Source organism: Platichthys flesus, chromosome 16 (genome assembly GCF_949316205.1).
Source record: "Platichthys flesus chromosome 16, fPlaFle2.1, whole genome shotgun sequence".
NCBI classification, from domain to species: Eukaryota; Metazoa; Chordata; class Actinopteri; order Pleuronectiformes; family Pleuronectidae; genus Platichthys; species Platichthys flesus.
The window spans coordinates 15948270-15974766 of NC_084960.1; the positions used below are offsets into that span (position 1 = coordinate 15948270).

General features: G+C 42.3%; 1 protein-coding gene, 1 long non-coding RNA gene and 3 other non-coding genes across 6 annotated transcripts; 1 reads left to right on the plus strand and 4 right to left on the minus strand.

The window, feature by feature from the left end:
* Positions 1-351: 351 nt before the first annotated feature.
* On the minus strand, positions 352-2224 carry LOC133970351 (uncharacterized). Its single transcript, XR_009924293.1, has 4 exons — positions 2123-2224; positions 1220-1263; positions 669-712; positions 352-465 (listed from the first exon to the last, which is right to left on the minus strand). It is a non-coding gene; the product is annotated as an uncharacterized LOC133970351 (long non-coding RNA).
* LOC133971662 (small nucleolar RNA SNORD88) lies at positions 537-626 on the minus strand. Its single transcript, XR_009924411.1, has one exon. It is a non-coding gene; the product is annotated as a small nucleolar RNA SNORD88 (small nucleolar RNA).
* LOC133971659 (small nucleolar RNA SNORD88) lies at positions 778-869 on the minus strand. The gene has a single exon (XR_009924409.1). It is a non-coding gene; the product is annotated as a small nucleolar RNA SNORD88 (small nucleolar RNA).
* Positions 1334-1424, minus strand: LOC133971661 (small nucleolar RNA SNORD88). Its single transcript, XR_009924410.1, has one exon. It is a non-coding gene; the product is annotated as a small nucleolar RNA SNORD88 (small nucleolar RNA).
* Positions 2225-4114: 1890 nt separating the features above from the next.
* On the plus strand, positions 4115-23941 carry si:ch211-51c14.1 (protein kinase C and casein kinase substrate in neurons protein 3). Of its 2 annotated transcripts, none has more exons than XM_062408559.1 (10): positions 4115-4249; positions 7407-7474; positions 16673-16829; positions 17027-17262; positions 18328-18483; positions 19317-19492; positions 20715-20835; positions 20969-21039; positions 21184-21263; positions 21613-23941. In XM_062408559.1, the coding sequence occupies exons 2-10, from the start codon at positions 7415-7417 to the stop codon at positions 21723-21725; spliced, it is 1170 nt and encodes a 389-aa protein (XP_062264543.1). In that variant the 5' UTR covers positions 4115-4249; positions 7407-7414; the 3' UTR covers positions 21726-23941. The 2 variants fall into 2 exon arrangements, with proteins under 2 accessions (XP_062264543.1, XP_062264542.1); XM_062408558.1 differs by lacking the exon at positions 4115-4249 and adding an exon at positions 4442-4676.
* Positions 23942-26497: the final 2556 nt, after the last annotated feature.

The window sequence follows — 26497 nt, forward strand, 5'->3', positions numbered from 1 at the left end:
TTTCATTGCAACATTAACACCATGATACTCTTAACATATATTCTGTATTCAGTTAATATTTTTACCAATATATTTCCACATCCTCCTAACACGATGGTGGCTCTCACCCAGTTGTCCTATACATTTTTGGCCCAAACAATTACATATTGTATGGACCTTATATACAGAACTCTTATGGGCGTGACCAACCCTAAAATTGTAAGTTTAAAGTTACTTTCTCAAACCTTATGTTGATGACTGAGATTTGTCATTTAATTTACACCCAATAAACTCACTAAGTGGTTCACATTTCAATAAAGTACTGTTCCTTACTCTAGTGTGATGTTTGTAGAAAAGAGCAGAAACTAAACATTTAAAATTCAGAGTTTTATTTGAAAGTCAGAGCAAAGACGAGAATTCTTTAAAACATATACACAATGAAAGAGAGACAACAGGCAGATGATGTCAGTGTCTGAGGATCAGTACCTGAAAAAGAGTACAACAACCGTCACCAACAACTCAACAGCAACATTACAATCCTTAAATGTTTGAACCATCATCTGCTCAGATTCTGCCTTGTCAAGGGCAGCGTTGCACTTTTGTCACCACTGATTTTCAGAGCCCAGTGCTAAACATCACTTCAGACGTGCGTTGAGAGCGTCTGCTGGAAACAGAGTTAAGATACTAACCTTATTTAAGTCCAGACGAGCAGTGATGTCACTGGTTTGAAGACCTGAAAAAGGACAAAACAAAGTGTTAATGTCTTGTAACGCTAACACTGGACCATCACTGGTTTAGTGTCTCCTCAGAAACTCTGGCTTGTCAGGGCCAAAGATGCACTTTTATCTCCATTCAGAGTCAGAGCCCAGTGCAAGTCATCAGGGGAGAGAAACTGTTTAAATCCACATCAGCTTGAGGGGGGGAAAGTATACTGCTAGAAACCTATTCAAAAAAATAAACTTCCCTTTTGGGTCACAAGAAGAGTGACGCCATCTTTCCCTCTGTATAGTGATGTTGCACTTGAATTTTAAATTGCTCTTAAGTGTCAAATGTCAACGTGATTTGGTTTGTGACCAACTGAGGTGTCAATGCATAGTTCTGACTTCAATTTAAGGGGTTCACCGCCCTCCAGTGGTCAACCTTCATTACAACACCTTGGTTCAGCAGAATATTTCAAACTGTGGCCGCCTGCACAGTCTGCAGAGCTGAGAACACTTAGAACACGAGGCTCCAGACTTACCTCAGTGGAATCAGGGCCAATCAGGACGTGGTGTTAAAAGTGACCTGAAAGGACAAAACAATGTGTTACTTGATGTGTTGTCTTGAAAATAACGTCAGCAAGTTAATAAATACGTGTCTCCTCAGAAACTCTGGCTTGTCAGGGCCAAAGATGCACGTTGTCTGCATTGAGACTCAGAGCCCAGTGCAAGTCATCAGGGGAGAGCGACGACAAATCCACGTGGTGTTGGACATTACAGCTAAAGATCGGTTTACTATGGAGCTCTATATTTAAAACGATAAAGTCTAAGTTAGTTTTTAATATGCATCATATTATGTACAGGCAATAACATTCACATTTGAGTTACTGATTTAATCTTACAATACTGTCTTCTGTCCCTTAGCTTACACGGACTGTATCTGTGGATGAGCACTCGGTTGGCTAACATGCTAACAGCGCCCACCAGGCTGAGCACGTGGGGAAAGGCCCTGTCTTCCGGTTTCTCAGTGAAACAGCAGCTAAAGTGAACTGGACAAACTAGTCGATGGTAACAACCAAGCCTCCATTGAAGAAATGTGTCACTTAAAAGTCGCCACAATCCATATGGAGACGACACGAGTTGTGTGGATGACCACGTGCTTCGATTCGTGACCCACGTCGTTGGGTTAACTTCGGCAAACGACACAACCAACAGAGCCACACGTAATGTGATAGAATCGACTCATCTTCCAGTTTAATATCAGGATAATTGTTCTGCTGGCATCGCCTAAGCATAGTTCACTGTGACGTTTATTCTGGTGATAAAACATCAGCAGCAGACATGAGAGTTGTTCACTATAATCATTTCTTACAACTTTACTTATTGAAATCTGTCTCATGCTTAAGTTAAATCCGACATTGGCTTAACATATAATGTGGACTCACCATTAAAGTCTCCAGAGTTCCCACCGAGGGAGACAGCGACAGACTGAGCTCTGCAGCGTCTTCTTCGTCTCTCCACTATCAGCGGCTGGCAGACTGTATATATCAAGTGTATGTATCGCCATCTAGTGGGTTGGAGTGGAAGTCTATATCCTGTTTGCATGACAAAAACTATTTCATTCAATTTCCAGTAGTTTCCAATGAAAAATGACTTATATTGTTGATAACAGCCAAAAGTATGGAACGTAATTTTCCCGGGGGTTATGTATCAGAAGAAGAGCTGTTGATCTGGGCAAAGCAACCAAGGGGCTCCAATAAAGCAAAATGCTTTATAATTATTAGTTAATTATCTGACCTTGTCTCGTGAATTAACCTTGTGCCAACCTACTGTTTTAAGACATAATTTGAAATCAAGAATTGATTATGTGTTTTTATTTTTTCAAGTTAATCAATATAGGGCTTAATCTTAGTAGATGTCACAACAAAAAGTGATAATTAATAATCCATCATCATGAAGGAATTGCATATCTTTAACCACGTGTTTTACAAAAGGCCTCTAATTTTGATAATAGTTAAATAATAATCAAACTGTTTAACTTTCAGAAGCAGATGGTTTTGTTCTTGTCTCTCCAAATTATTGGTGGCCTAAAATAAGCCAAAAATAAAATTATAAAGCCTGGATTGATGTAATCTATTGTACATAAATCTGTTGGTCCATCTTATTTATCAAATTACACAAGATACATGTGCTTGAATTCATTTGGTTAAACATTGTAACATTGACACTGTTTTTAAATGTTCCGTTAATGATTCATTTATTAAAGCAACAACATTCCTTTGTGCTGAGAAAGATACACATTCATCCAAAGATTTGACCAGAAGTAAACCTGTGCCGACTGCAGCGAAACATTTTGTGGCACATTTCTACCAGAGATATTTTTAACATCACATAATATGGACCTTATTCCACTTGTTGACGTTTCCTGTCTCCTATAGCTATTATCATTTTTAATGACAGGCTCTCAACGTGTTGTCATGATATCTGTCTGCCATCCTTTAGGATCTGATTACAGGATCACTAACGTAGGATTATTGTTTCCTAAGAGCAGGCTGCAGTTGGGCGTTAGCAGTGCAATGTATAACAGCTGTTATGTACATGGCATGTTGTGGCATGACAGAATTTCACAAGTTCAGCGTAGCGTAGAGCGTTATGTCACAGAATGCGGTGGACAGTGTGTGAGTTTGAACAATTCCCTTCCTCGGGGGCCTCTGACTCTTCAAAGCAGTAACACACACACACACACACTCACACACACACACACACACACACACACACACACCGGACGTGTGCTCCAGCTGTGGAGGCAGGCCTAACAAACTATCCTGAGGGAATGTTGTGGGGAGGAAAAAGGGGGTTTGAAGACAAGCAACAGACGGATGAAGTTTCCCTTATCTGGTCATGCTGCTTTGTGCATTTTGTTAAAAAATAAAACATAATCGTCCAATTAAAAATAACACACCCCTAGGCAGACTCTGGTTGGGTGACTCACCTACACATGCACACACACACCCAATCACCCAAAAAAGAAGAAAAAAAAACAATATGGCCTGCTTTATTCACACCACTCTGAGGGAGGTGAGGCGAGTGAATGAAAGTAAAGAATCCAGAGATGATCTCCGGCAAGTGGTGAAGTACAAAGAACAAGAGAGTAAGTTTCCTGCAGCTGTTGGAGAGAGATAGAGGAGGAGAAAGAAAGACACAGAGAGAGAGAGAGAGAGAGTAGGAGGGAGGGAGGGAGGGAGGGAGGGAGGGAGGCTTCTAGGGAGGAGAAGGGAGAGAGAGAGAGAGAGAGAGAGAGAGAGAGAGAGAGAGAGAAAAAAAAGAAGCCAACTCATCTGACACAAACAGCCAAAGAAAGGGGAAGAGCAGGAGCGGCAGTGTCCAGAACGAGTGGAAAAATCAAAGTTGGAGCGGGTGAAGGGCAAAAGAAGTGGAGTCAGGAGGGAGAGGAGCCTGAGAGTCTGCACAAAGATTGGAGAGAAGTGGGAGCAAAGAAAGTTTTAACCGGCACAAACCCAGGAGGACAAAAAGGGGGTTTAAGCCGAGAGGGCCCCAACATTCAGAGAGAGGTAAGGAACTCCTGCCAGAGCTGAACAACTGCATTTCAGAGAGATCTGATGGAGTGATTGAGCTCCTATTTCAGCTCCGTGTGTTCATCTGTTACTAAATATTTCCCCCGTGCCATATGTGTGTGTTGAGTTATGTGTGACAGATGAAACCGGGACAGGGGGAGGAGTGAGTGAGGGTGCCAGGGTGCGTTCAGAATCCTGGGGTGAAAGAGTTTGGTTGGGTGGAAGCTCCAGATGGGCTCTTACAGCCCTGATGAGCTTTAGCTGGTTATTTTAACTGTCAATGTGGAAAGTGTGGACCCACGCAAGCTACTGGATCACTGGGAGATTTTTGAAAGCTCGGGGAACAAATTTCCTGTCTGACCCAGCGGGAGATCATAAAACGTCTGAAGGATCCATGGTGGAATCAGATCTGGGCTTCTAGGTGGTGAGTCATAGAGTATTCTCTCTGTTGAACTTATAGGAAAATAGAGTTGTATTCAAAGTTCTACACTTTTTACCACTTACTGTCAACTTCTGTTGCTCAATAAGTAAGTTAGGAAAGTGGAGATCAACTTAGAGGATACCACAACCAACAACAATCGGTTTGATTTATATCAGACTTGACTGGGACCATCCCGACCGTTCAGAGAACATTTGAATTGAATATAAAGATATGAAATGCTATTTGAAAGGCCCAATGTGGCAAAGTGATTCCTAATGCAAAGAAAGAGCATGAAATCCTATTTGAGAAGTGCACAAGTGGATCACAGCAAAGCTTTCACTGCACAAACACACACACACACACACACACACACACACACACACACACACACACGCAAACATAAGTTAAAGTCATTAAATGTCAGAGAGCATGCAGTAAAGCTTGCAGGAATGCACCACATTAATTGATATTAGCAGATCTCCCCCAAGCCCCCACGCTGCTCTGAAAAGTCAGTCATATACCCGGAGGACAGCCACTCAGCGATGGGACAGGAAGTCCAGGTCAAGGGGTTAAAAGGGAGAGAGGAGGGGGGGGGGGTGATTCATTCTTTTTGTGACCTCCTGCGGATCCTAGGGTTGTGTAATTCTTCGAGGTCTCTCAGAGATACAACAGATGTAAGCTGAGGAAGATCCAGTCGGGGAGAGAGACATGGCATTATGCTCTCAGTGGAGCATGTGATGCCCCGTGAACAGCAGGCTGTGGAGGAAAATCATTGAATCTAATTGTGCTTCTGAGAGGAGTGTGAGGGGACATGGCTGCGGGGAGGGAGCACAGGGACGAAGGCTCCGTGTTCAGTGTGCGGATGTTTCAAGGGTGTGAAGACGCCAGCAGGCAAAACGCTGCTGTGCGCTTAAATATATTAAACTGGTAGAGGTTCTTTTTCAGAAAGGGAGCTGAATGAGCATGTAGAGGACTTTATTTTGAGTGAGTCAGAACTTCAGTGCTTCAGTGTCCATGTGAGCTTGGGTCTGCTTCAAGAGCATTTGAGGTCTGCAGGTGGTTTTATGCAATGGTAAAAGATCAGACAGGGCGGTCAGCATTGGGAATTAAAGTGAGTGCGACTGATATGATGTGTGTTGACCTGTAGCCCCTGTTTATTTTAGGATGGCTCATGTTTCCGAGCTGGAAAGGCTGTGAGATGTTGTCATTGCTCATGAGACGCTGCACGGCTCCGGATTCAGATTGACTTCCACCTCTGATGGATTTAAAGAGCCTCCTGACATGTGTTACATCTGCTCTATATCACAGTGCTGACAAGAGAGCACTGATCTCAGCTGACTTCATGCTTTCGTATAATACGCCCGCAAATAGATAAACATTAGAGCAGTGATTCTAAACCACAGACTGTAAATAAAAATGGATGACACGTCTCGGATTTCTGCTGTAGAGTGAAACTGAAGCCAAAATATACTTTTATATAACTTTTAGGTACCATTATGCACTTTTGAGGTCAATTTTGACATGTGTGCAGTAGTGATCATGGCTGAGACATTGAAGCCCAACTGATACAACCTTTAAAAGACATATTGTGAGTCAGTCTCAGCTGTCAATCCTGATCTTTCACCACGATTTTAATGCGTTAAATAACTAATTAAAACAACAGAAAATCACAGAAAAGAATATTTGACATGTACTGTGATTTTGGTGAATGTCTAATCCACGAACACGGAGGAGTCAGGGTTTACAGTCTCTGCGTCTCCCAGCCACTAGGGTGCATCCAGATGATTTGGCTTCACTTTTCGAGACCCGTCAGGGCGTCCATCATTCTACACTCTATGTTACTAGGCAGAGGTATTTGTATGTGGAAAGACTGATCGACAGCTCTCTTACATAAAGTCAGCTGTAACACTTGAACACAACAGACTGTGAATAAGAGTAAAAAAAGACTTAAAGTATAGTTTCAATAAGAGGCCAAAAGCGTTGAATACATTGTTGAAATAGTTTATGGAACAGAAGAGATGATAATAGATTGATATGATTAAAACGTACCTGAACATTCACTGTTCAAGCCTATTTAAAAAACACTTACCATCCACTTTCATACCCATTATTCTATGAGTTAGTCGATGAAGACAGGCCTCTGGGATCTGTCTGACATATACGTCTTTATAAACATGACATCTTCACTAAATCCAATGCAATAACATTTGTACCTCCGCAAATGGAGGTTATGTTTATTTCAGCATTTATTTGTTTGTTAGGCAGCTAAATTAGACGGAAACGGCTCGATGGACTACCATGACAGTTGGTGAAAAGGATGTTGAATGGGTTAGGGAAGAACAAAGTTTTCACATTCGACAATAATTCATGGATTTTGATGAGAAAAATCTGACGGGTTAAGGGGACTGATTTCAAGTGTGTGTGTTTGGGTGCGGATCCAATATAAATCTGGATCTAGTGAATTTAAGTGTGTTTTTCTCTCTCAGGCCTTGGCAGATATATTCGTTCTACTGAGTGAGATTCTAGTTGCTTGTGGTTGAGTTCTGAATTTGAAGATTGTCCACAATGTTGGCGAGATAATCATTAGAGAATACAGACTGTTAACAGTGTAGTTCTTAGACTTTCTAAAGCCCCAAAGCCCTCATCACCTACGTGTGGAAGCCAGCAACAGAAAGGTCAGTGTGCAGATTATCAGGCAGGGTGAATCTAATCGTTTATTGTTTGCTCTCTCAGAAACCAGGATGTCGACGCTGCCTTCAGACACCAGCCCTGAAGATGCCAACAATCACAGCTTCTGGATGGTAAGAATAATGTGCTCTGTGCGCATGTGTGCGCATGTGTGTGTGTGTCTATGTGCGAATTCCTTTGGGAGGAGGATTTACACGAGATAGCATTTGCCTCCCTCCCTCTCTCCAATCTCGGTGACCTTCCAGTCAAAACAGACGTGTCAGTTTTGACGTTCAGGCTACGTATCAGTGTAAACAAGGCTGTGTTTTCATTTTAAAAAGTGAACAGTTAACATTGTACACGGTGAACTGCCTTGTTTGGGTTGAGCTGCGCTCGGGGAAGGTTGTTATCGGCTCATTAGGTATTTGATTGTCTGCTCTTGCTCGACAAAGATGTCTGTTCAGGGGTCACGTCTCCGGGGATCTGGGACGTGTTTTCTCCATTTACAGTGCTCCAGGCTACTTCACTGGCCTGCCAGCAAATTATGGCTTGATATATTTTTATTTCTGGTGTCCTCTGCTGGATAAGGGAAACTATTCAGCTCCTGTCCAAAGACATTTGACTTTTTTTAAACATTCCACATGTCTGGCAGAGGGATTCGTTCATAATGACTTAGTTGTACCAATTATTAGTTGAAAATATTCTTTGTTGATGAGCCTTTAATGGGAAGACTACACGTTGAACAATTAAATTCTTGAGTCCAGCGTTCTTTAAGCTGCTTTCAGACATGGACCAAAGTCTGGATATTTCTCTGTAAGGTTCTGGAGGGGCTGTTTGTGAGAACGCAGATGTCTGAGTCCGTGTCTCTGGAACTATTCTTGCCAGCCCCCCCCCCCCCCCCCCCCCCCCCCCCACAAAATGTCCAGAAAATTTCAGAGGGAGGGTATACAGCAGGAAAAAATGGAATGAAAATGAGAGATTTCAAATATCTCAGGATGAAAAAGAGGAGCCTTAAAGATGTCAGCTTAGAGAGACAACAACGTTCAAGAATCAGAGCCAGACTAGCTGTTTCTTCATTTGCAGTTTTGTGTGCTAAGCTAACAGGCGGCTTTCCCAAAACGTTGATCTGGCCCTTTAAAACAAGATCTCACCCATTAAATCGCATTACATGAATAAAAAAAGGGATAAACCAGGATCACAATTAATCAGAATCAGAATCAGAATTCTTTTTATTGCCTTGTATATTTTCACATACAGGAAATTGCCTTGGTGTGGTTGGTGCACTTTACAAACAACAATATAAAAACAACAATATAGAGCAATATAAACATCAATATAAAAAACAACAATATCGAAAAAATAATATATACAGTAAATGTGTTGTGTGCGGTTTTAAGGTGCAAAGATTGGTGGTAGTGCCAATAATGTAGTGTTATAAATTATGTGCGAGGGTGGGGGGGGGGGGGGGTCAGCAGAGTCAGTGTGATGGGGGGGGCTTGTTTGTGAGCCCCACTGCCATGGGGAAAAAGCTGTTCAGGTGACGCGAGGTTTTAGTCCTGACGGCCCGGAACCTTTTCCCAGATGGAAGTCTCTGGAACAGGTGGTGACCGGGATGGGAAGGATCAGCGATGATCTTGCCTGCTCTCTTTCTGGTCCTGGAGTGGAACAGGTCTTGGAGAGCCGGCAGGTCACAGCCGATGACCTTCTCAGCTGACCGAATGATCCGCTGCAGTCTGCCCTTGTCCTTGGCAGTGGAGGCAGCGAACCAAACGGTGATGGATGAGGTGAGGATGGACTCAATGATGGCTGTGTAGAACTCAACCATCACTTTCCGCGGCATGCTGAATTTCCTCAGTTGCCGCAGGAAGAACATCCTCTGCTGGGCCTTCTTGGTGATGGAGGTGATGTTCTCCGTCCACCTCAGGTCCTGTGCTATGATCGTCCCCAGGAATCTGAATGACTCCACTGTTTTAACTGGGGAGTCGCACATGGTGAGGGGGGCGGTTTGGGCTGGGCTCCTCCTGAAGTCTGCCACCATCTCTACAGTTTTTGAAGCGTTCAGCTCCAGGTGGTTCTGGCTGCACCAGGAAGCCAGGCTGTTAACTTCCTCTCTGTAGGCGGCCTCGTCCCCATTGGAAATTAATCCAATAAGGGTGGTGTCGTCGGCAAACTTCAGGAGTTTGACAGAGGGATGGCTGGAGGTGCAGTTGTTGGTGTAGAGGGAGAAGAGGAGAGGAGAGAGCACACAACCTTGAGGGGCTCCAGTGCTGATGGTCCGGGTGTCAGAGACAAGCTTCCCCAGCCTCACGCGCTGCTTCCTGTCGGTCAGGAAGTTGGTGATCCACCTGCAGGTGGGGTCAGGCACGCTCAGCTGGGTCAGCTTGTCCCGGAGAAGAGCTGGAGAGATGGTGTTGAATGCGGAGCTGAAGTCCACAAACAAGATCCTGGCGTAGGTGCTGGGGGAGTCGAGGTGCTGGAGGATGAAGTGGAGTCCCATGTTGACTGCATCGTCTACGGACCTGTTGGCTCTGTAGGCAAACTGCAGCGGGTCGAGGAGGTGGTTGGTTATAGTTTTGAGGTGGGTCAGCACGAGTCGCTCGAAGGTCTTCATTACTACAGAGGTCAGGGCGACTGGTCTGTAGTCATTAAGGCCTGTGATCCTCTGCTTCTTGGGAACGGGGATGATGGTGGATGTTTTCAGGCAGGCGGGTACAACACATTCAGCCAGTGAGGTGTTGAAAATGTCCGTGAACAATGGAGAAAGCTGATCCGCACAGTGCCTCAGTGTAGAGGGGGAGACAGCGTCTGGTCCAGCTGCCTTGCGGGGGTTCAGTTTCTTCAGGAGCTTATTTACATCTCTCTCCTGAATTGAGAGAGGTGTGAAGGGGGGGATGGAGGTGATGGGGCAGTCTGGGGCCATTTTGTGGGGGGGGCTAGTGTCTTTGTCCAGGCTGGGGAGAAGAGGTGTGATAGATGCGGGGGGGGTTTGAGAGGGTCTATCGAATCTACAATAAAAGTCATTCAGATCGTTGGCAAGTCTCAAGTCTTCCACAGAGTGGGGGGATTTGGTCTTGCAGCCGGTGATCACCCGAAGGCCTTTCCAGACTGACGAGGAGTCGTTGGCTGCAAACTGTTGTTCCAGCTTCTTTGAATACAGTCGTTTGGCCTCCTTAATCTCCTTGCCAAACGAGTATTTAATTAGTCTGAACCTATCCATGTCCCCACTCTTGAAGGCCACCTCTTTCTCCAAACGAAGCTGTTTGAGTTTTGCTGTGAACCAGGGCTTGTCGTTGTTATAACACACCCTGGTGCGTGTTGGAATACATCGGTCTTCACAGAAGCTGATGTAGGACGTCACAGCATCTGTATATTCGTCCAGGCTGTAAGTGGCAGTTCTAAAAATGTCCCAGTCTGTGTTTTCAAGGCAGTCACGCAGCTCCTCCACAGCTTCTCTGCTGCTCCAGTTCTTTGATCTCAGCACAGCAGGTTTAGAAATCTTGAGTTTCTGTCTGTAAGCCGGGATCAGGTGAATGTAATATATTTAGAGGATTCTATCAACGAAAAAGATGATGGGAACTATTCCATGGCTTTAACATAGATAGCATAAACAACAAAGACGTAAACAAGAAATCAATATCCAATTAATGACCTGGTAAATAAAACAATCTATGTATGTATATCACTTAATAAATGGAAAACCTGCGTCACACTGTATCATCTCATTGAGAATAATTCACACTGGCCTTTTTCACATGAATCTTATGTGACTTTTTGTTTTAGTCCTTGTGACCGTCCCATTTTAAATGGCCCCGATCAGCAGCATGTGACAGACATCATCCTGTTGGACTCCAACACTTTGTGAGCCGCAGTGCGCTCCGTTTACGAGGCACAGCTCTGTTCAGCCACAGTGTTTGAAAGCTGAAAACACGTCCAACATTCAAAGTGGCTGACTGTCTAATTTGCCGTGTGCTGCAGCTTTAATATTGGCTTTGTCTCCCGTTGGCCTCGTTGGGCCGCCCCACTTTCATCTCTCCCCTCCTGTAATTTTGGCAGCTTCCCGCTGTGCTGCGTGTGTTTCCAGGCCTTTTCCTGACTGTGTCATCCTGCCGCCACAATCAAGGGCTGTCTGTCATTATACTGCAAAGTTAAGCTCCTCTGTTTTGTATTTGCAAAGTCTGACAAGAGGTGAGCAATCACAATGGATTCTGTAGAGTATACAAGTGGGCCATTCATTCAAATAGAAACATACACGTGGCTGTGACGCTTTGGACTCCATCGTCTATTTGTGGCCAATCTGCATCGTCAGGCTTCTTGTTTTCATTTTACACAGTAATAGATATATAAAAAAATAGGATTGTGTTTTTAATATGCAGCAGATATTGTAGCTGATTGACTGAACCGACTTATCCTCTTTATTTTATCAATACAAACTCTTCTGTCAGGCATTCTCTTGATCTGGTTTGGAGTGCTGTGCAGTGCCTCATAAAATGGATATGTTTTGTTTAAAGCTCTCAGGAGGGAGATTCATTTAAAACACATGACGTCAACTATACTGCTGCCACATGTCTTAAACTATCGCTGATACTGTTCTTACTTTAGCCACATTAACCTACAAATGCACAGAGGAGAAACAGCAGTTATCTTACTGTAACTTCAGCTTTCTGAATGTGTCTCACAACAGGATAAAACACATACAACTTACTTGACTATCTGCTGCCGCAACAACCGAACTTCTGTGGCGTGGGATCAATAAAGTTTATCTTATCTTATCTTTCCTAGCTTATCTTGTCTTAACATCATCAGCTGAACTTATCCTGAGATTTGAACAGTTTAATAGCACGAGAGACAGAAGAGGCGACCCTCTGCTTGTGGTTCTCGGCACGTTTTGTGTGCACGGACACGCTTCATAGTCAGTAATACTTGTGAAATGTGATTTTTCAGCCGAGGGCCGTGACCTCATTTCTTTTGACACTGCGTTTGGTTGCTTGGACAGATTCTCTTCTAGCGGATTTGCATCTGCCTCAGAGATTGGCCGAATGTGTCTTTGCAGCGTTGCTCCTGGCCACACACTGGATTCCTCAGCTGTTTCTGTTTAACTCTCAGACGAGTGAGGGGATTCAGAGAAACCACAACAGAGGCAGAAAGAAAGAATGAAAGAAATTAAAGAAAGGAGGAGAGAGGAGGAGAGAGGGAGAAACATGGGGGGAGGGGCCAGCCCTGATGAGAAGTACCCCCAGCTGAGTCTGATGAATTATAAGGAAACCAAAGTGTCTGCTTAAAAGTATTGTGAATTTGAGTAACCTGGGACATTGTGGAACACCTAAGCTCCAGTCTGTTTATTTCCTGTTATATCTAGTCAACAGGAAATTTACAATAGATTAGCATGAGTATCATGTGACTGAGATCCCAATCACATTCTGACAAGATTAAATAATAATAATAAGACCATGTTCTTCGTTGTTATTTGTTTGTGATGTATTCAATCATCAAACATCCTTTAGTTGTCCCACTTTATCATCTATGATTGATAATGTGGGACAGCCAGCTTTGGGTAATCTGGGACAGTCATTTGAGTTCTTTAAATGGGGGAAATATGCATTTAGGGACTGAAATAAAAAAAACTAAAAGATAAACTACAGAGATGTCTGCAGTTGTCAGACAAGAGTTAATGGTAAATAAAGTATCTCCCTGTCTGTTTAAACTGAGAACTAGCACATTATCAGTTTGCTCTCTGGGACAGAGATGAAACAAAAAGCACAGAAGAGTCTGTCCAGTGTGCAGCCATTGGTTTCATGAAACATGTGGAGAAGACAATGGGCTGATCCATGATGATGGTCTCTCACCAGCAAGGACTGTTTGTTCCCTGCATAGCCCCAATAGACTGAATGTATAATCTGTTTTGAATGTTGTTGAATGTTGAATCTGATCAGATTTAATGAAATGTGGTACACCTTTAAAATTAATATTATTTTATTTATTTATGTTCTTTTATTTAGGATAGGGTTCTTTATGAAAAGAAAACAGGCTTTTGTATGTCAATATGAATTTATAGCATTTGCATGAATAATATACATTTTCTTATTCAGCTTTCTGTCATTTTTTCATAATGCATAATGTATTATGTGTGTGTGGTATGGAAACAATATTTGTCATTACAAGGATGAAAACAATGGAACAGTGAAAATTATTAATATGACATATATGTTTGTCATGTACCTTAAACAATGCTTAAAAACATCAAATAGGTGAATGTACAAAACTTGACAAGTATGAAAATAACAAGGGAATCAAGCATACGTTTATATTCTGTGGCAAAAAATACGCACATTTGTTTGATAATGGATGTTAGCAACGCAAACTTGTTTCAACATATAAAGCCGTGACTGACTGACCTCTCCGATGCACTTACATTTAATGAAGCACTAATTAAGAGAACAGGATCGAAGAGCTTTCAATTAGAGGTAAAATACTAAGATTCAGGTTGTTGCTAGAACAGTCTGACAAACAGAGAGTCATTGTGGAGAACTGCACATGAGACTGAGCAGTTGTTGTTACTCTGGGGAATGAAACTTTATCTGGCAGAGAATCTGGCAAAGAAAAAAAAAAAAAGTAAAGTAAAAGCATTGTAGCGTCCAAAACCCAAAGGCATCCAGAACCCGGGGAAAGCTGTTCACTGGGGACTGTGAGATGTATTAAGATCATATGAAAGTCATGCAGACAGTCGTAGCATCAGCAATAATGCATATTCATACTCATAATGGATGCTGGTGCGGGTGTAACAAATATCATTAAGTATTAAGCTGTAAGAGTATACCAGTGTCAGTGTGCAACAACACCAGATAGTGAAGCTCCATGGCTGATGTGTATGACAAGTGAAATGTCCTGCCCTTTTTTGTTATTCTATGGGGTTTACAATAAGTGCATTGCCTCCGATGATTTAACGCAACATGACAACATACATCGAGTCCAGATTCATTGGAGCAGCTGTCTAAACGTGTCACTGACAAGCCGACGGGAGTCTGACAGAAAGTCAGTAAGAGAGTGGGAGTGAGAGCTGAGTCGGAGCTGATGGCGGCTGCCAGGAAAATTGCAGAGAGATTTCCAGATTCCACATCCACAAACAACACGCTTGCTTCAGATATGCTATTACACTCAAGGCCGTTGCCTCTGCTGCCCTCTGGTCCTCCTGCGTGCGTCTGGCCTCGTTTTATGACCGGGCCTCGTCCTCGTGTCCGCCGACCACACCCCACGCTGCTGCAGGCATCACAGTTTACCACAGGGAGCTCAACGCCAGTAGAGTGTCACTTGTGGAAGGACGGGGTTGACCTCAAGGCGGCTGCGCCACTGTCACAGCTGTGAAAAGAGATGAGGGCTGGAACTGAGCATAGAATTTGATACGGACCTGCAGTCACTTCATGCGCTGTCCTTATAGTAGTCACGGTATCCATTAATAGATAATCATATGATGTTCACTGTCAAACAACAGTTTAATGGTTTCATCCCATTTAGCCGTTGGTGATTCAGTTCAGTTTTGTGCACATTGTTAAAGGGGCACATGGAGCGGGTCAGTTGTTAAAGGAAACAGTCAACATGTTGGGGGATACACATCTTCACTACCTCAATGGTAAATATGAAGTTCATAGTTAGAAGTTAGAAAGGTTTAGAAAGGTATTAGTATTTCCACTGTGTATTCTGCGAGAGGATGTTGGCACAGTGGAGGATTACAATTACTCAGTCAGTCCAGATCGACAACGGACTGAAGTGGAAAACCCAAACTGTGTACAAGACAGGATGAGCAGACTCTATTTCCTGAGGATGCTGAGATCTTTCAACGTGTGCAGCAAGATGTTGGAAATCTCCCATCAGTCTGTTGGAGCCAGGGAACTGTACTGAGCTGGGGTCTGCTGGGGGAGCAGCATCTGAGCCGGCGACACCAACAGACTTAACAAACTGATTAAGAAGTTCTGGCTCTGTCATTTGCCCCTGTGAAGTGGTGTTGGAGAGGAGTGCTTTGAACCAACTGGTATCCATCATTGATAATCACGAGCTCCCTCTCCACCACCTAGTGGACAGACAGGGGTGCAGCAAGGACAGATACAGGACATTTTTCTTGCCCACAGCAATAGGACTGTACAGCTTCACCTCTGTCCAAAGCTGAACCTTTTAAACCAGTCGATAGTTTCTGTCCACACCAAAACTCTCAGATTCTCCTGCAACAACTTTGAACTTATCTAATTGCACATATTATATTCAAATTCATGTTATAGTCACATTAACTTATTTTAGTCATTTTCAAACAACTACTTCAATTTTGCACGCTTGCCACTTTTGTCGTCTTTTGTGGTTTGCCTTTTGTTCTTTGCTCTCTGTGAATTGACATGCTGCTGTGGTACAATCATTTCCTAAAATAGGATCAATAAAGTACATCTATCTATTTATTAGTTTCTCTTTCTAAAGCACTTTTTGTTTTGAAAAATGCTGCATGAATAAAGTTATGTTCTTGGAAAGAGCCGGAGAGCTGAACATAGTATAAGTAGTAATAAGAAAGACAAGTGGCGGTTTAACTGTTGTGTTGTGACTTTGAAAAAATAGGGAGAATTTCAGATTTGGCAGGACATTATAGAATAACAGAAGAGAGCTTTGACGGTACATTACTGTAGCATGTTGTTATTGTTCTGACCCATTGTTGTTTACATGGAAGGAGCCTCTGTTTGGTTATAGCAGCTTGTGATTCCATCAGTCTGTGCGCAGGGATACGGCAGATTAATGGGATTGTTGGAGTGTGTGTATAGATGCTGTTATTTCCCAGCTGCTTCCAGAGAAAACCTTTTTTTAAATATATGCTGCACTGGGGATAATAAAGTAATTTGAAACAGAAGACAGAGTCCTGTCTGCTGTAAGACTGCAATATATGCACCCAACGTCAGCTTGGCTCCAGCTCCCCTTGACCCATCACAGGCAGATTCACAGAAACAGCAGTAAAATGAATGATAACCGTACAAGAAGAAATTGTATCACACAGAAAAGCTGTGCTGGTTTGTGTTCAGTTTCAATTTCAACATTAGCTGTCTAATTCTATTTATGGGCCACATGCTGTTTCCACTCTGCCAGGAATTGACTGTGAGCAGATGTACCATTTAGTATTTGCTGTCTTTGCGCTGCTGAAACTAAACAGAAGTAATAACGTATTGTATATATAAGTTATTGCCCACTTTCTGCCTTTTCAATACATTAAACAAATGTTTATTGTCTATTAGATTGAGGGTTCGAAGCTTAAAGTCCACTCAGCCTCTGTTTATCTGGTCTTCCTCTCTCTCTCTGTGTCCTGGCAGCCTGGGAACTATCAGCGCACTGTGAAGCGAACAGAAGATGCGTTCCAGGCCTGCAATGACATCGTGGTGTGTTTCCAAGAGAGAGCTCGGGTGGAGAGACAGTACGCCCAGCAGCTCAGTGAATGGAGCAACAAGTGGAAGCCAGTAGTGGACTCCAGTAAGTACAGTCACTGCCACACCAGCTAATTTCATCCACAGTAAGGTAAATATGTGAATAATGATCATAAAAGACCACAAGAGATGATGTTTTCCACCCTTTATTCGATTTGCATCTAAATACGAGGCTGCTGATCAGAATTATGAAGACAACTAAATAAATCTGTTTTCCCCGTGGCCCTCCTCCTCCTCCCTCAGGTCCTCTCTATGGATCCCTTATGAAGGCCTGGCAGTGTTTCCTGTCCTCCGCTGACCGGCTAGCCTCCCTACACGCCTCCATTTGTCGCTCTCTGGTGGCGGAGGACGGAGACAAGGTCCGGACCTGGCAGAAGGACACCTTCCACAAGAAGTTATTCGGAGGCTTCAAGGAGTCTCAGGACACTGATACAGGATTTGCTCGTGCTCAGAAGCCGTGGGCCAAACGACTTAAAAAGGTCAGCCTCTAGTTTTCTACTCAGAAACATCTCCTTCAAATTAAAGCTTCTTGTATTTCACTGAGGATGAAACCGGATACAAACAAGATGTCTCTTGTGCATTCAAAAGCCAAAAGCCACTAGAATCTGTGCTTCACTTTGATTCTAGAGCAGCGAAAGAGGACATCCATCTAAGCACAATCATATATCTGCATCAAAAACATACACAAGCACTTTAGGAAATCAATACTTGAAGCAACTACTGATAGTGACTTTGAAATAACAAATGGCTACTCATCAAGTAATGGGCTCTGTTCAAGGTCTACATTGTGACCACAGTGACTTAATTCATCACTATTTGGGAATGAGTTTATCCCTGGTACCAGTGAGATGCTTTTCAAAGGCAGCTGCATCTCAATTTTTCAAAATTCAATTAAGGTTGAAGTGGAGTGTGGAGTGAAGTGGAGGGGTAGCACTGACCGAGTAATCAAACAAAAACATGAGCACAGGATTAGTTTTCAAAAGATTTATTTTATTTCAACAACAACAACCTAGAAATATAAATTCGAAGGAATAAAAGGCATTAAAAAAGGTCAACCAAACGTTACTCTGCTACTAAAATACTGCTACCAAAGCAGGACATCAACACAGGGGCAGAGACTTAAACTGATCCAACCATTTGTAAATGAAAGGGGGAGACAAAATATATATACAAAATATATTAATACAACTATTGAGGAAAAAACCATTGTAAACTAAATGTGCATCTAATTTAGGAGATGTTAGCAAATGTTGCAATAAACAAGATAAAGAAACAATAAAAGAATGGTTGTGTTTAATAACTAATGTCACTACAATGAAAACAACAACCCGTGAGGATGTGAGTGTGAAACTCAAATTGAATCCATGTAATGAGTTTGTTTTACCATTGATTTTGATTGTGTGGCTGTGGAAACGGTTATCACAACGGGTGAAGCTGATGGTTGCATGTAAAATGCTTCCGTTTGCAAGCTGCTTGTCCAGAATCCTCCTATTATAGCCATCACTGTGTACATTTACAAGGCGCCTGCTTTGGTTGCTCCACAGCTGGACACCGCCAGGAGGGCGTACCACAAGGTGAGCCGTAAGGAGCAGATAGCCAGAGAGCGAGAGACACACGCTCAGGGGAACCCGGATGTGGCCATTGACAAACAGAAGAAGATCCAGGAGGAGAGAGAGTTGGCTCAGCAGGATGCTGACAAGGTAAGAAATCCACTTGTTCTCTCTTTCAGACTTCGTTTTGCTTATTTGCCGAAAGCGTGTATTGTTTAAAGTCTGTTTCACTGGCCTCACTGCAAATTGTCTGATTGGGGAGTAGTGGGATGAAGCTTTGTTATTGTGTATGTGTGGGCTTGAATATGTATCCTGTGCAAATACTTTTCCTCTGTTGTTGGCGCCAATACAACCCACAGAACAACAACACTAACTAGCACACGCCTGTAAACCATGCAGGTTTCAACAACACTATGAAAATTGGCTTTTCTAATGTCGTGAGATGAAAAGTAGTTGAAGTCATTGTTCTTGAATTAAATGCAGTGAAAGAAAATTGTAATTTTTGTGTTGAATATGTAATTCATGTCTGAATGAGGAAAAGAGAATATGGGACAACACACTGAGAACTACATCAAAATAAGAACAATAAAAACTGTGTGAAAATGTGTAGTTTTATTTTTGTTCTAGCTATGACATATACTTATATTATAGGGTCCCCCTCTGCTTTATAATACTGTTCTACAATGAAGTCTAGTTTGGGATGTCTACAATGCAAAAAAGAAATGTTGCATGGCCTCAAAGATGAGCAGTATAGATCATTTTAGCATTATTATTATAAAGGTAAGGGGTGCATTGCAATGGTGTACCTAATAAAGTGGCCACTGAGTGTAAAGATTTTGAACCTTTGTCATTGTAGTCTTATTTGAACCCTCAGAGTTGGGGTTTGGGATCTACCGGTAACCTTTAATAAGTTTGTGAGTATTAATGTCAGCGTATGTGAGCAGTGAGTCCAAATTTGACTGCGTTCATGTTGATGTTCACAGGTACGCGTACGCTACGAGAAAGTCCTGGAGGAGGTGAACCGCTACGCCCCCCGTTACATGGAGGAGATGGAATCCGTCTTCGACCAGTCGCAGGAAGAGGAGCGGAAGAGGATCGTCTTCCTCAAACAGGCCTTCCTCTCCATCAACAAACATCTGGATATCACCACCAATGAGAGGTGAGCCACGATGTTCAGTCTGCTGATGCGATGATGATCAATGTACCTGCTTAAACAGGAAGTTAAAGCTAAATTGGTTAAAAATTTAATAAATGTACTTAATTGAACCTTATTTAAAAGATGTTCCACTACAGATTAGCACATGAGTGTCCCCCTGATTCAATTTTACTCTAACAAAGAACCATAGCCAAGCCAACAACCTAAACAAGGGGGGGGGGGGGGGGGGGGGGTGTTTGGTGGATGAGAGAGGTTATATACTCTATTAATCTGGCTAATTTTTAGGTAACACTGAATTTACACTCAAAAAGCTCTGGATGGCAACAATTGGAAAAGCTTTTATTACAGTGTTCACAGAAACAGTTGGTTAGGATGAAGACCATTAAATCAAGCTTCACATTACATGAACAACATTCCAGCTCATTGTGCTATTATGTCAAGTTCACTGTGATGCATTGTAACCCTTTTGGTCAGGCTTTTAACTGAATTGTATTTATTGTCTCCACATCACCGTTAACCCATAAATCCTTTATTTATTCAATTAGTTACTGATTTACCGATTTCACCTACTCTTGGTTATTTTCGTATTATTTGGAGGCTCCTGACTTACTGGTGACAGCTCGTGGCCGGACGCATTATGTTTATCATATACTTATGATTACTTATTAGAATTTGGTTGTCAACGGCCACTGTGACCGTAACCCCTTTTTTGGAAGTCACAATACCCCGAGAGAATCTTCTTCAAATTTCGCACAAATGTTTACTCTGACTCATGGTTAACTGTTTAGATTTGGGAGGTCAAAGGACAGTGGCCTCATAAATCGTATGTTTGGCCTTGTGAACATATCTCAAGTCTGCCTTAAGGGGAAATCTTCATATTTGGACCAAATGTCACTTGCACTCAAAGATTCATTGGTTAGTTTTCAGGGATCAAAGGTCAGAGTGACCTCATGTGTTTGCTCTCTGTGGAAACTGTTGGTTTTTCTCTGTCATTGTCAGGTCTCCACTTTGCTGTGTAAAGTTTCTTGAGATGATGTAGCTTTTGATACACAATAAAAACTTGAATTGCATTATTACTGAAGGTAAAATCGTGAAGCAGGTGTTAGACGTATCTTGCGTGGTCAGGGCGACGGGTACGAGTATTCCGACGAGAATTGAATTCTGTTTTAAACACTCTTTACTAAAGATGATTAAAATCTTAGTCTGAATTTTCTTATGCGTTTAGTGTGAGAGCCGTGTACAACGAGCTCCACAACACACTGATGGCCATCGACGAGCAGGAGGACCTGCGCTGGTGGAAAAACACCTACGGGCCTGGCATGCCCACCGACTGGCCTCACTTCCAGGTTCTTATTGTTTGTTTTTCTTCACCACTTTTCTTTAACTCAAGTTTATCTGATGCTTCATCCTTCACTGCATGTTTATTCACGGGCAGTTAAACAAGAGTCATTTTTTTTATTTTATTTCCATGACTTTCAGGAATGGACACCTGCAAAGAAAGCCAAGAAGGGGAAGAAAGATGTAGAAAAGAAAGGAACAAAAGAAAAGAGGTGAGACAGTTCTGCAGAATTAACCCAAAGCAAGTTGTTATGCGGGGGTCAGTGTTTTGATGCTGTGTAGTTGTGTATTTTTTATTGTTTTGTTGAAACATTTGTCTGACCTTTTCGTCTTTCTGTCACTTTTGTTTCCTCCAGTGTGATGATTGGAGGAGTGAGAGTCCGAGCTCTGTATGATTATGTTGGACAGGAGACGGATGAGCTCTCCTTTAAAGCAGGTAAACACAACTCCATCACTACTGCGTGCCAAGGACCTGACACAGTATCGAGCAGCATTGTGTATATTGAATGAAATTACTGTCGTTTAGAATGCAATTTATACATATTTAAATTGTGTCATTATTGTTGAGTTTGAGTTTGGTTAGTTCTTGACTGCTGCTCTGGTAAAATTCACATTTTGGAGACTGGTACATTTTATTGTAGTCAGTTTTTGCTTTTAAAATGTTCTAAACAAAATTCAAGATCCTTTGAATGAGAAGCTATTTAGCCCTTTTTTTTGGAAAGGAGAATAACTTGTTGCAACCTTGATTATTATAAGAGCAATGAAAGGTCTGTTTCTCGCTGCAGGTGAGGAGTTCTTGAAGATCGAGGATGAGGATGATCAGGGCTGGTGTCGGGGGATGAAGGACGACGGGGGGGAGGGGCTTTACCCCGCCAACTACGTGGAGGTGGTGGTGTAGCTCTCGCGTTTCGTCTGAGAAAGAAAGGTCATGTTGGGTCACGTGGCTCTTGTCACTGTGGAAGTGGCTGCCTGGTTAAAGAACAACACGGAGCAGCTGTTAGCCGAAGATGTGGTCTGTGACGACGGGGTGGTGGATAGTTTAGCATGTCGAGGTTTTTAAAGTGTAAACTCTTGAAGGATTTTGACAAATATTTTAATATATACAGTGTGCATTCACCCCTTGTATTGAAGCCATATGATAAGCAATGCTTTTAATGTAGAAAAAGATAAATATGCTGGAGTCCAAAGGTACTTTATATATATATATATGTATATATATACACATCTGGTGCTGAAACTGCATTACATGAGTGCTATTTTCTTTGATTTGTTACATTTACCTGCACCTCAACACATTGCTATTAAGGGCTCACAAAGCCTCACGACATATGAAGAAGGTGATGCTACTACTGTGATTTATAATGAATCCGAAGCAGCTGTAAGAGTGGAGTCACTCAGATGTGACACCTGCGTTTCTGGGTTTTTAAAGGAACAGGCTGAAATGTTGAGGAGGGTGGTTGTATGTTGTTTCGCCCTAAGTCGAGTCATTTTCAGACATGAACTCTGGATGACGTCCTTACAATTGGATCTGGACTTTCTTCAGTTTTCCTTTCACATATGAAAGACCCAGCTGGAGATTGTCCATTTTGGGGTGGGGCAGAGGCACGATGTAACGTATTAATTCCACTGCAGAGATCACGTGTTTGTTTACATCAACACCAGCGTCGGCTCTTTCCACCAAAGCTTTCTTCACATCTCGGTGTCCGTCTTACACGTCCTTGGCATCACACTTTTTAATCCTGAGAAAGACAATTTTTTCATATTTATTTGATTGCGTCTGAGTCTCGTTAGAAACGTCATCACGCTAACTTGAGGCGAGTCCTCCGGAGAATCATCTGCTGTGTTCTTACATTGGCTCATTATGCATAATTCTTCCTCAGGGGGGCTGGCGGGAGAAACTCTGTAGAAAGTCCAGAGTCTCTGACATTTGCATTCTCACATACAGCCCTCCGAGACTGTCAGATTCTCTGTAGTTCAGAAATATCTGAAAGCAACTGTAGATAAAAACGAAATAAAAAAAAAGGATGTCCATTTGATCCCAAGTACAGAGAATAACTGCAGCCTTGTGTAACGGCATCAGCACATTCCAGGAGCTCTCTTTCTTAGTATATAGTTTGTAATGATCAATATTTTACACATGTTATATTACTTTTACAATTTCAGTGAATACTTTTATGTGGAAGGGGTGAAAGAGCCCGATCCTTGTTGCAAACCCTAAGAATTATCACCCAACGCTGCAGCTCCTTTCAGCTCTGTGGAGCTTTATTGGATGATTTGGTTTCCTGCCTTTGGGCTATTGTTTTGGTTCGCTCCCACTGCTCTCTGGACCTCGTTTTCATCGGCAGCAAGCAGCCGATTTCATCAAGAAAGCTATAAAAATGCCCCTGTACACTATATTCTCAGCAACAAAAGCCGTCTGGCAAAGTAAGAAACTACCTGGTGAACAAAAAAGGAGCATTTAGCAGCTTGAGAGCCGAGACGTTTCCCAAGAGAGTGACGAGCAAAACAGGATTAAAACAAATAAATAAACTTACCATTATCAGAGATCCAGGAACATAACTCCAAATAAATAATCATGGGGCTCCATGTCGGTTGGAGGTGTGAACATACGTTGGCCCCTCAGGGCAGAAATATAATGTTTCAAATTCAAAACCACATATATAGATGAACTATGTGACAGCTCCCAGAAGGGATGTAACTGCCTCTCAATCACACCCTGGTGGCTGGTTGCAGTATAGGTCGTTAATCCTTTCTCCATGTTAATGGAGGAAGGACTGAAAAACATAAATAAAAAGGAAAGGATTTTTAGACCAATTACTCTAAAAGTCTGGTCACTCTTCTTTAGCAGACGCCAAACAATTTTATTTCTGAACATGTCGGACTGTTCCTTTTTAAGATGCGTAAAGGGGAACAAATAGTTTTCCTGTCTGTGTGTAATATCTAATCATACGTTGCTTTACCAAAAAATAAATTCAGGGTTTGCCTTACCCCTGTCCTTATAGCCTTCTTCTGTATCCTTGTATATGCTGTGCCTGTCATGTATATTCCCCAAGAATACTTTCTTTTTTGCAAACTGTCTTGTTTTGGAAATAAAATTGTTCAACTGTTACACAAGCAGCAGAAGAAGTGTTTTTAAACCTGTGGTGGAAGGAGGGAAATTGTGTGTGTTTGTTTGAATGAGACAAAGGGGGAGTTGTTGAATCACCATGCCATCAAAGGGGGAGTTGTTGAATCACCATGCCATCATCATCTGTCAGGTCCTAGTTCTGCCTGTGGGTAGACACACACACAGACACACACACACACACACAGTCACTTAAGCCTTGCGTCTGTGTCAAGGGAACTTTGTCCAGGTCAAATGCTGCTCTTTATCTCAATGATGCCAGCACAGAGTCATATGCAGCCTGATCTCAACAAATGGCCACCAGCCAAGCACAATGCCCAATACCAGAGCGTGAGTGCAATGTTAAATCTTGGTACACTCACTTTCTACTCTGCGCACTGAGGCCCCTTTTTTGTTGTAAATACAAGCTGACAGGGGCATGTAGGAATTTGTTTCCGCAGCAGCAAGGGAGATAATGATGTCAACCTGGAAGGAGTTTCCTCACCTGATGACAGTTTTCTTGCTAGCAGCAGACAGAGACTTATCTGTAATCACAAAGACAGCCTCGGTTGATGCCCTGCCCTGTGATGCAGCTATTAGTAACAAAATACAGGAAATCCTTCACAAGATGGAGAACACAGATTGCACAAAGTGATTTAATCTGTCTTTATCGAGCATTTTGATGCCAACAAATCCTATTTCTTTCCACTAGGGAGCTAGGGATTTAAACCCTGTGGCTACATTTGCATTACTGTGTTCAGTTGTTCGCATGTGAACAGGGAGTGTGCTGTATTTTCCATAACTTCTCCACTAAAACCTGAATCTGTACATGGAAATCATTTTCCAAACAGTTGAATGAAGAACTAAAACTCTGCTTATAGGTTGATACCTTTTGAAATTGTCGCGCTGTCCACGATTGTTTTTTTAATACTGATCGTATTGTGTATTGATTATAATGTATTTCTTTATAACCTGTACTATACAATGAAGGCTGAAAAATAAACAGTTATTGTAGAGAATTGGTTTTCTTCTATTCTTAATGCCACACTCATTTATATTGTGTCAAAGACCTATTGGTTTAAAACATAGAGAATTATGCTTTTGTTAAGTTGAGTTTGTTTCCCCAGCTGTAGAAGATGGTTAAATAAACTAGCAACATCCTCGCAAGTCCTTTTTCCCAGCAAAGTCACTATATTTAATCATTCGTAACAGATACAAAACATGTCATATTTCCTCATTTGTTGAAAATGAGGATATATTACCTTCAGTAATTTGTGTCAATGGAAAGTGACCACATCTATACACATTCTGCACATTGTGTTTGAGTGTGGTGGCGGTAAAGATAAGAAAAAAACGAATTGAAGGAATAAATGAGCTGCATTTTGATTTGCACAATTCAACATAATGAGCACAAAAAATTGATATACTGTCAACAAACTTTAATTTGTCAAATGAAACAAACGTTGCTAGAAAATGTTGGGAAATTTACAATATTTCAGTTGCTGTCAACCTTTTGTCAGTTTGTCAACTGTAAGAGAAGAACAGACACCACGTGCCCTTAGGATCATTTGACTTTTACATTCACCGACTCCACACAGTGAGAGCTGCACACTGTGAGAAACGCAGAGGCAGATTCACCCACGACAATCCATCAAACCGACTCTCACCGATGAATAAAGCCCTCATGACACCTTAAACTGCACTTTAGCGGGGAGAAGTGGCACAAAGGCCACAGGCGGCGGTCGACTGGCAAGTGGGGAAAAAGTCACTTTGTCAAGAGTCATCCTTCATCTCGTTTTCAACAAGCAGACGAGCCCGTTTATGGGGAATGACGAACCGAGTCCACGACCTGAGTGCTTGTTTCCCGCAATGAAGTGTTCTGCCAGGTCTGTTAAGGTGTAGACTGTATTATGTATTGGCTCCGGTCCACAGAACCCTTTAGAGGAAAAGATTATTACCAGGAAGTACGCTGCCATCCAGAGCCATCACACTTAGTGTTTGGAAGCGGAGCCTTGCAGAACAAAACTGAAACTTGTTTTCAATTTACAAATATAAAGAATAATTAAAATAATGCAAGATGAGGAACAAATCATTTCTCGTGCTGTTTTGCTGATATACACGCAGTCGGACTCAGCTGTCAGTGACATCTTTGTTGCATCAAATTTGAAGCAGGGTTTGGATATAAACATTGACCGTCTTCACTTCCTTCAACTATACAGAAAAGAAGTGAAGATGTCCCAAGTAAAAAAGCAGCCATCTTGCTAATACAGAGCCGGAGCCTGTGCAGTAGGGATCGGGGGATGGAACTGCGGTAACGAGATTCAGTTGACCAATCACGAGTCATGACATGTCAATCATGACATTTCACCTCATTCTTATATCAGACAAATAATAAATAAAAAACATCTTTGAGAAAAATCTATATAACTTGCACTTTGATTTTTTTGGTTTGTGTGGTTCATGTCCCATTTGCTAACATGGAGGTGGGATTTATGATCTACACTGCAGCCAACCACCAGGGGGCAATCAAGTTGCTTTGGCTTCACTTTTGGGGAGCCTTCATGTCA

What these genes read in the sequence shown, in the direction of transcription:
- si:ch211-51c14.1 (XM_062408559.1), top strand. Translation starts at nt 7,415, where the DNA reads ATGTCGACGCTGCCTTCAGACACCAGCCCTGAAGATGCCAACAATCAC. An exon ending in GATATCACCACCAATGAGAG is followed by an intron (nt 19,493 to 20,714) that starts GTGAGCCACGAT and finishes TTATGCGTTTAG; the next exon opens with TGTGAGAGCCGTGTACAACG. An exon ending in TGAGCTCTCCTTTAAAGCAG is followed by an intron (nt 21,264 to 21,612) that starts GTAAACACAACT and finishes TTCTCGCTGCAG; the next exon opens with GTGAGGAGTTCTTGAAGATC.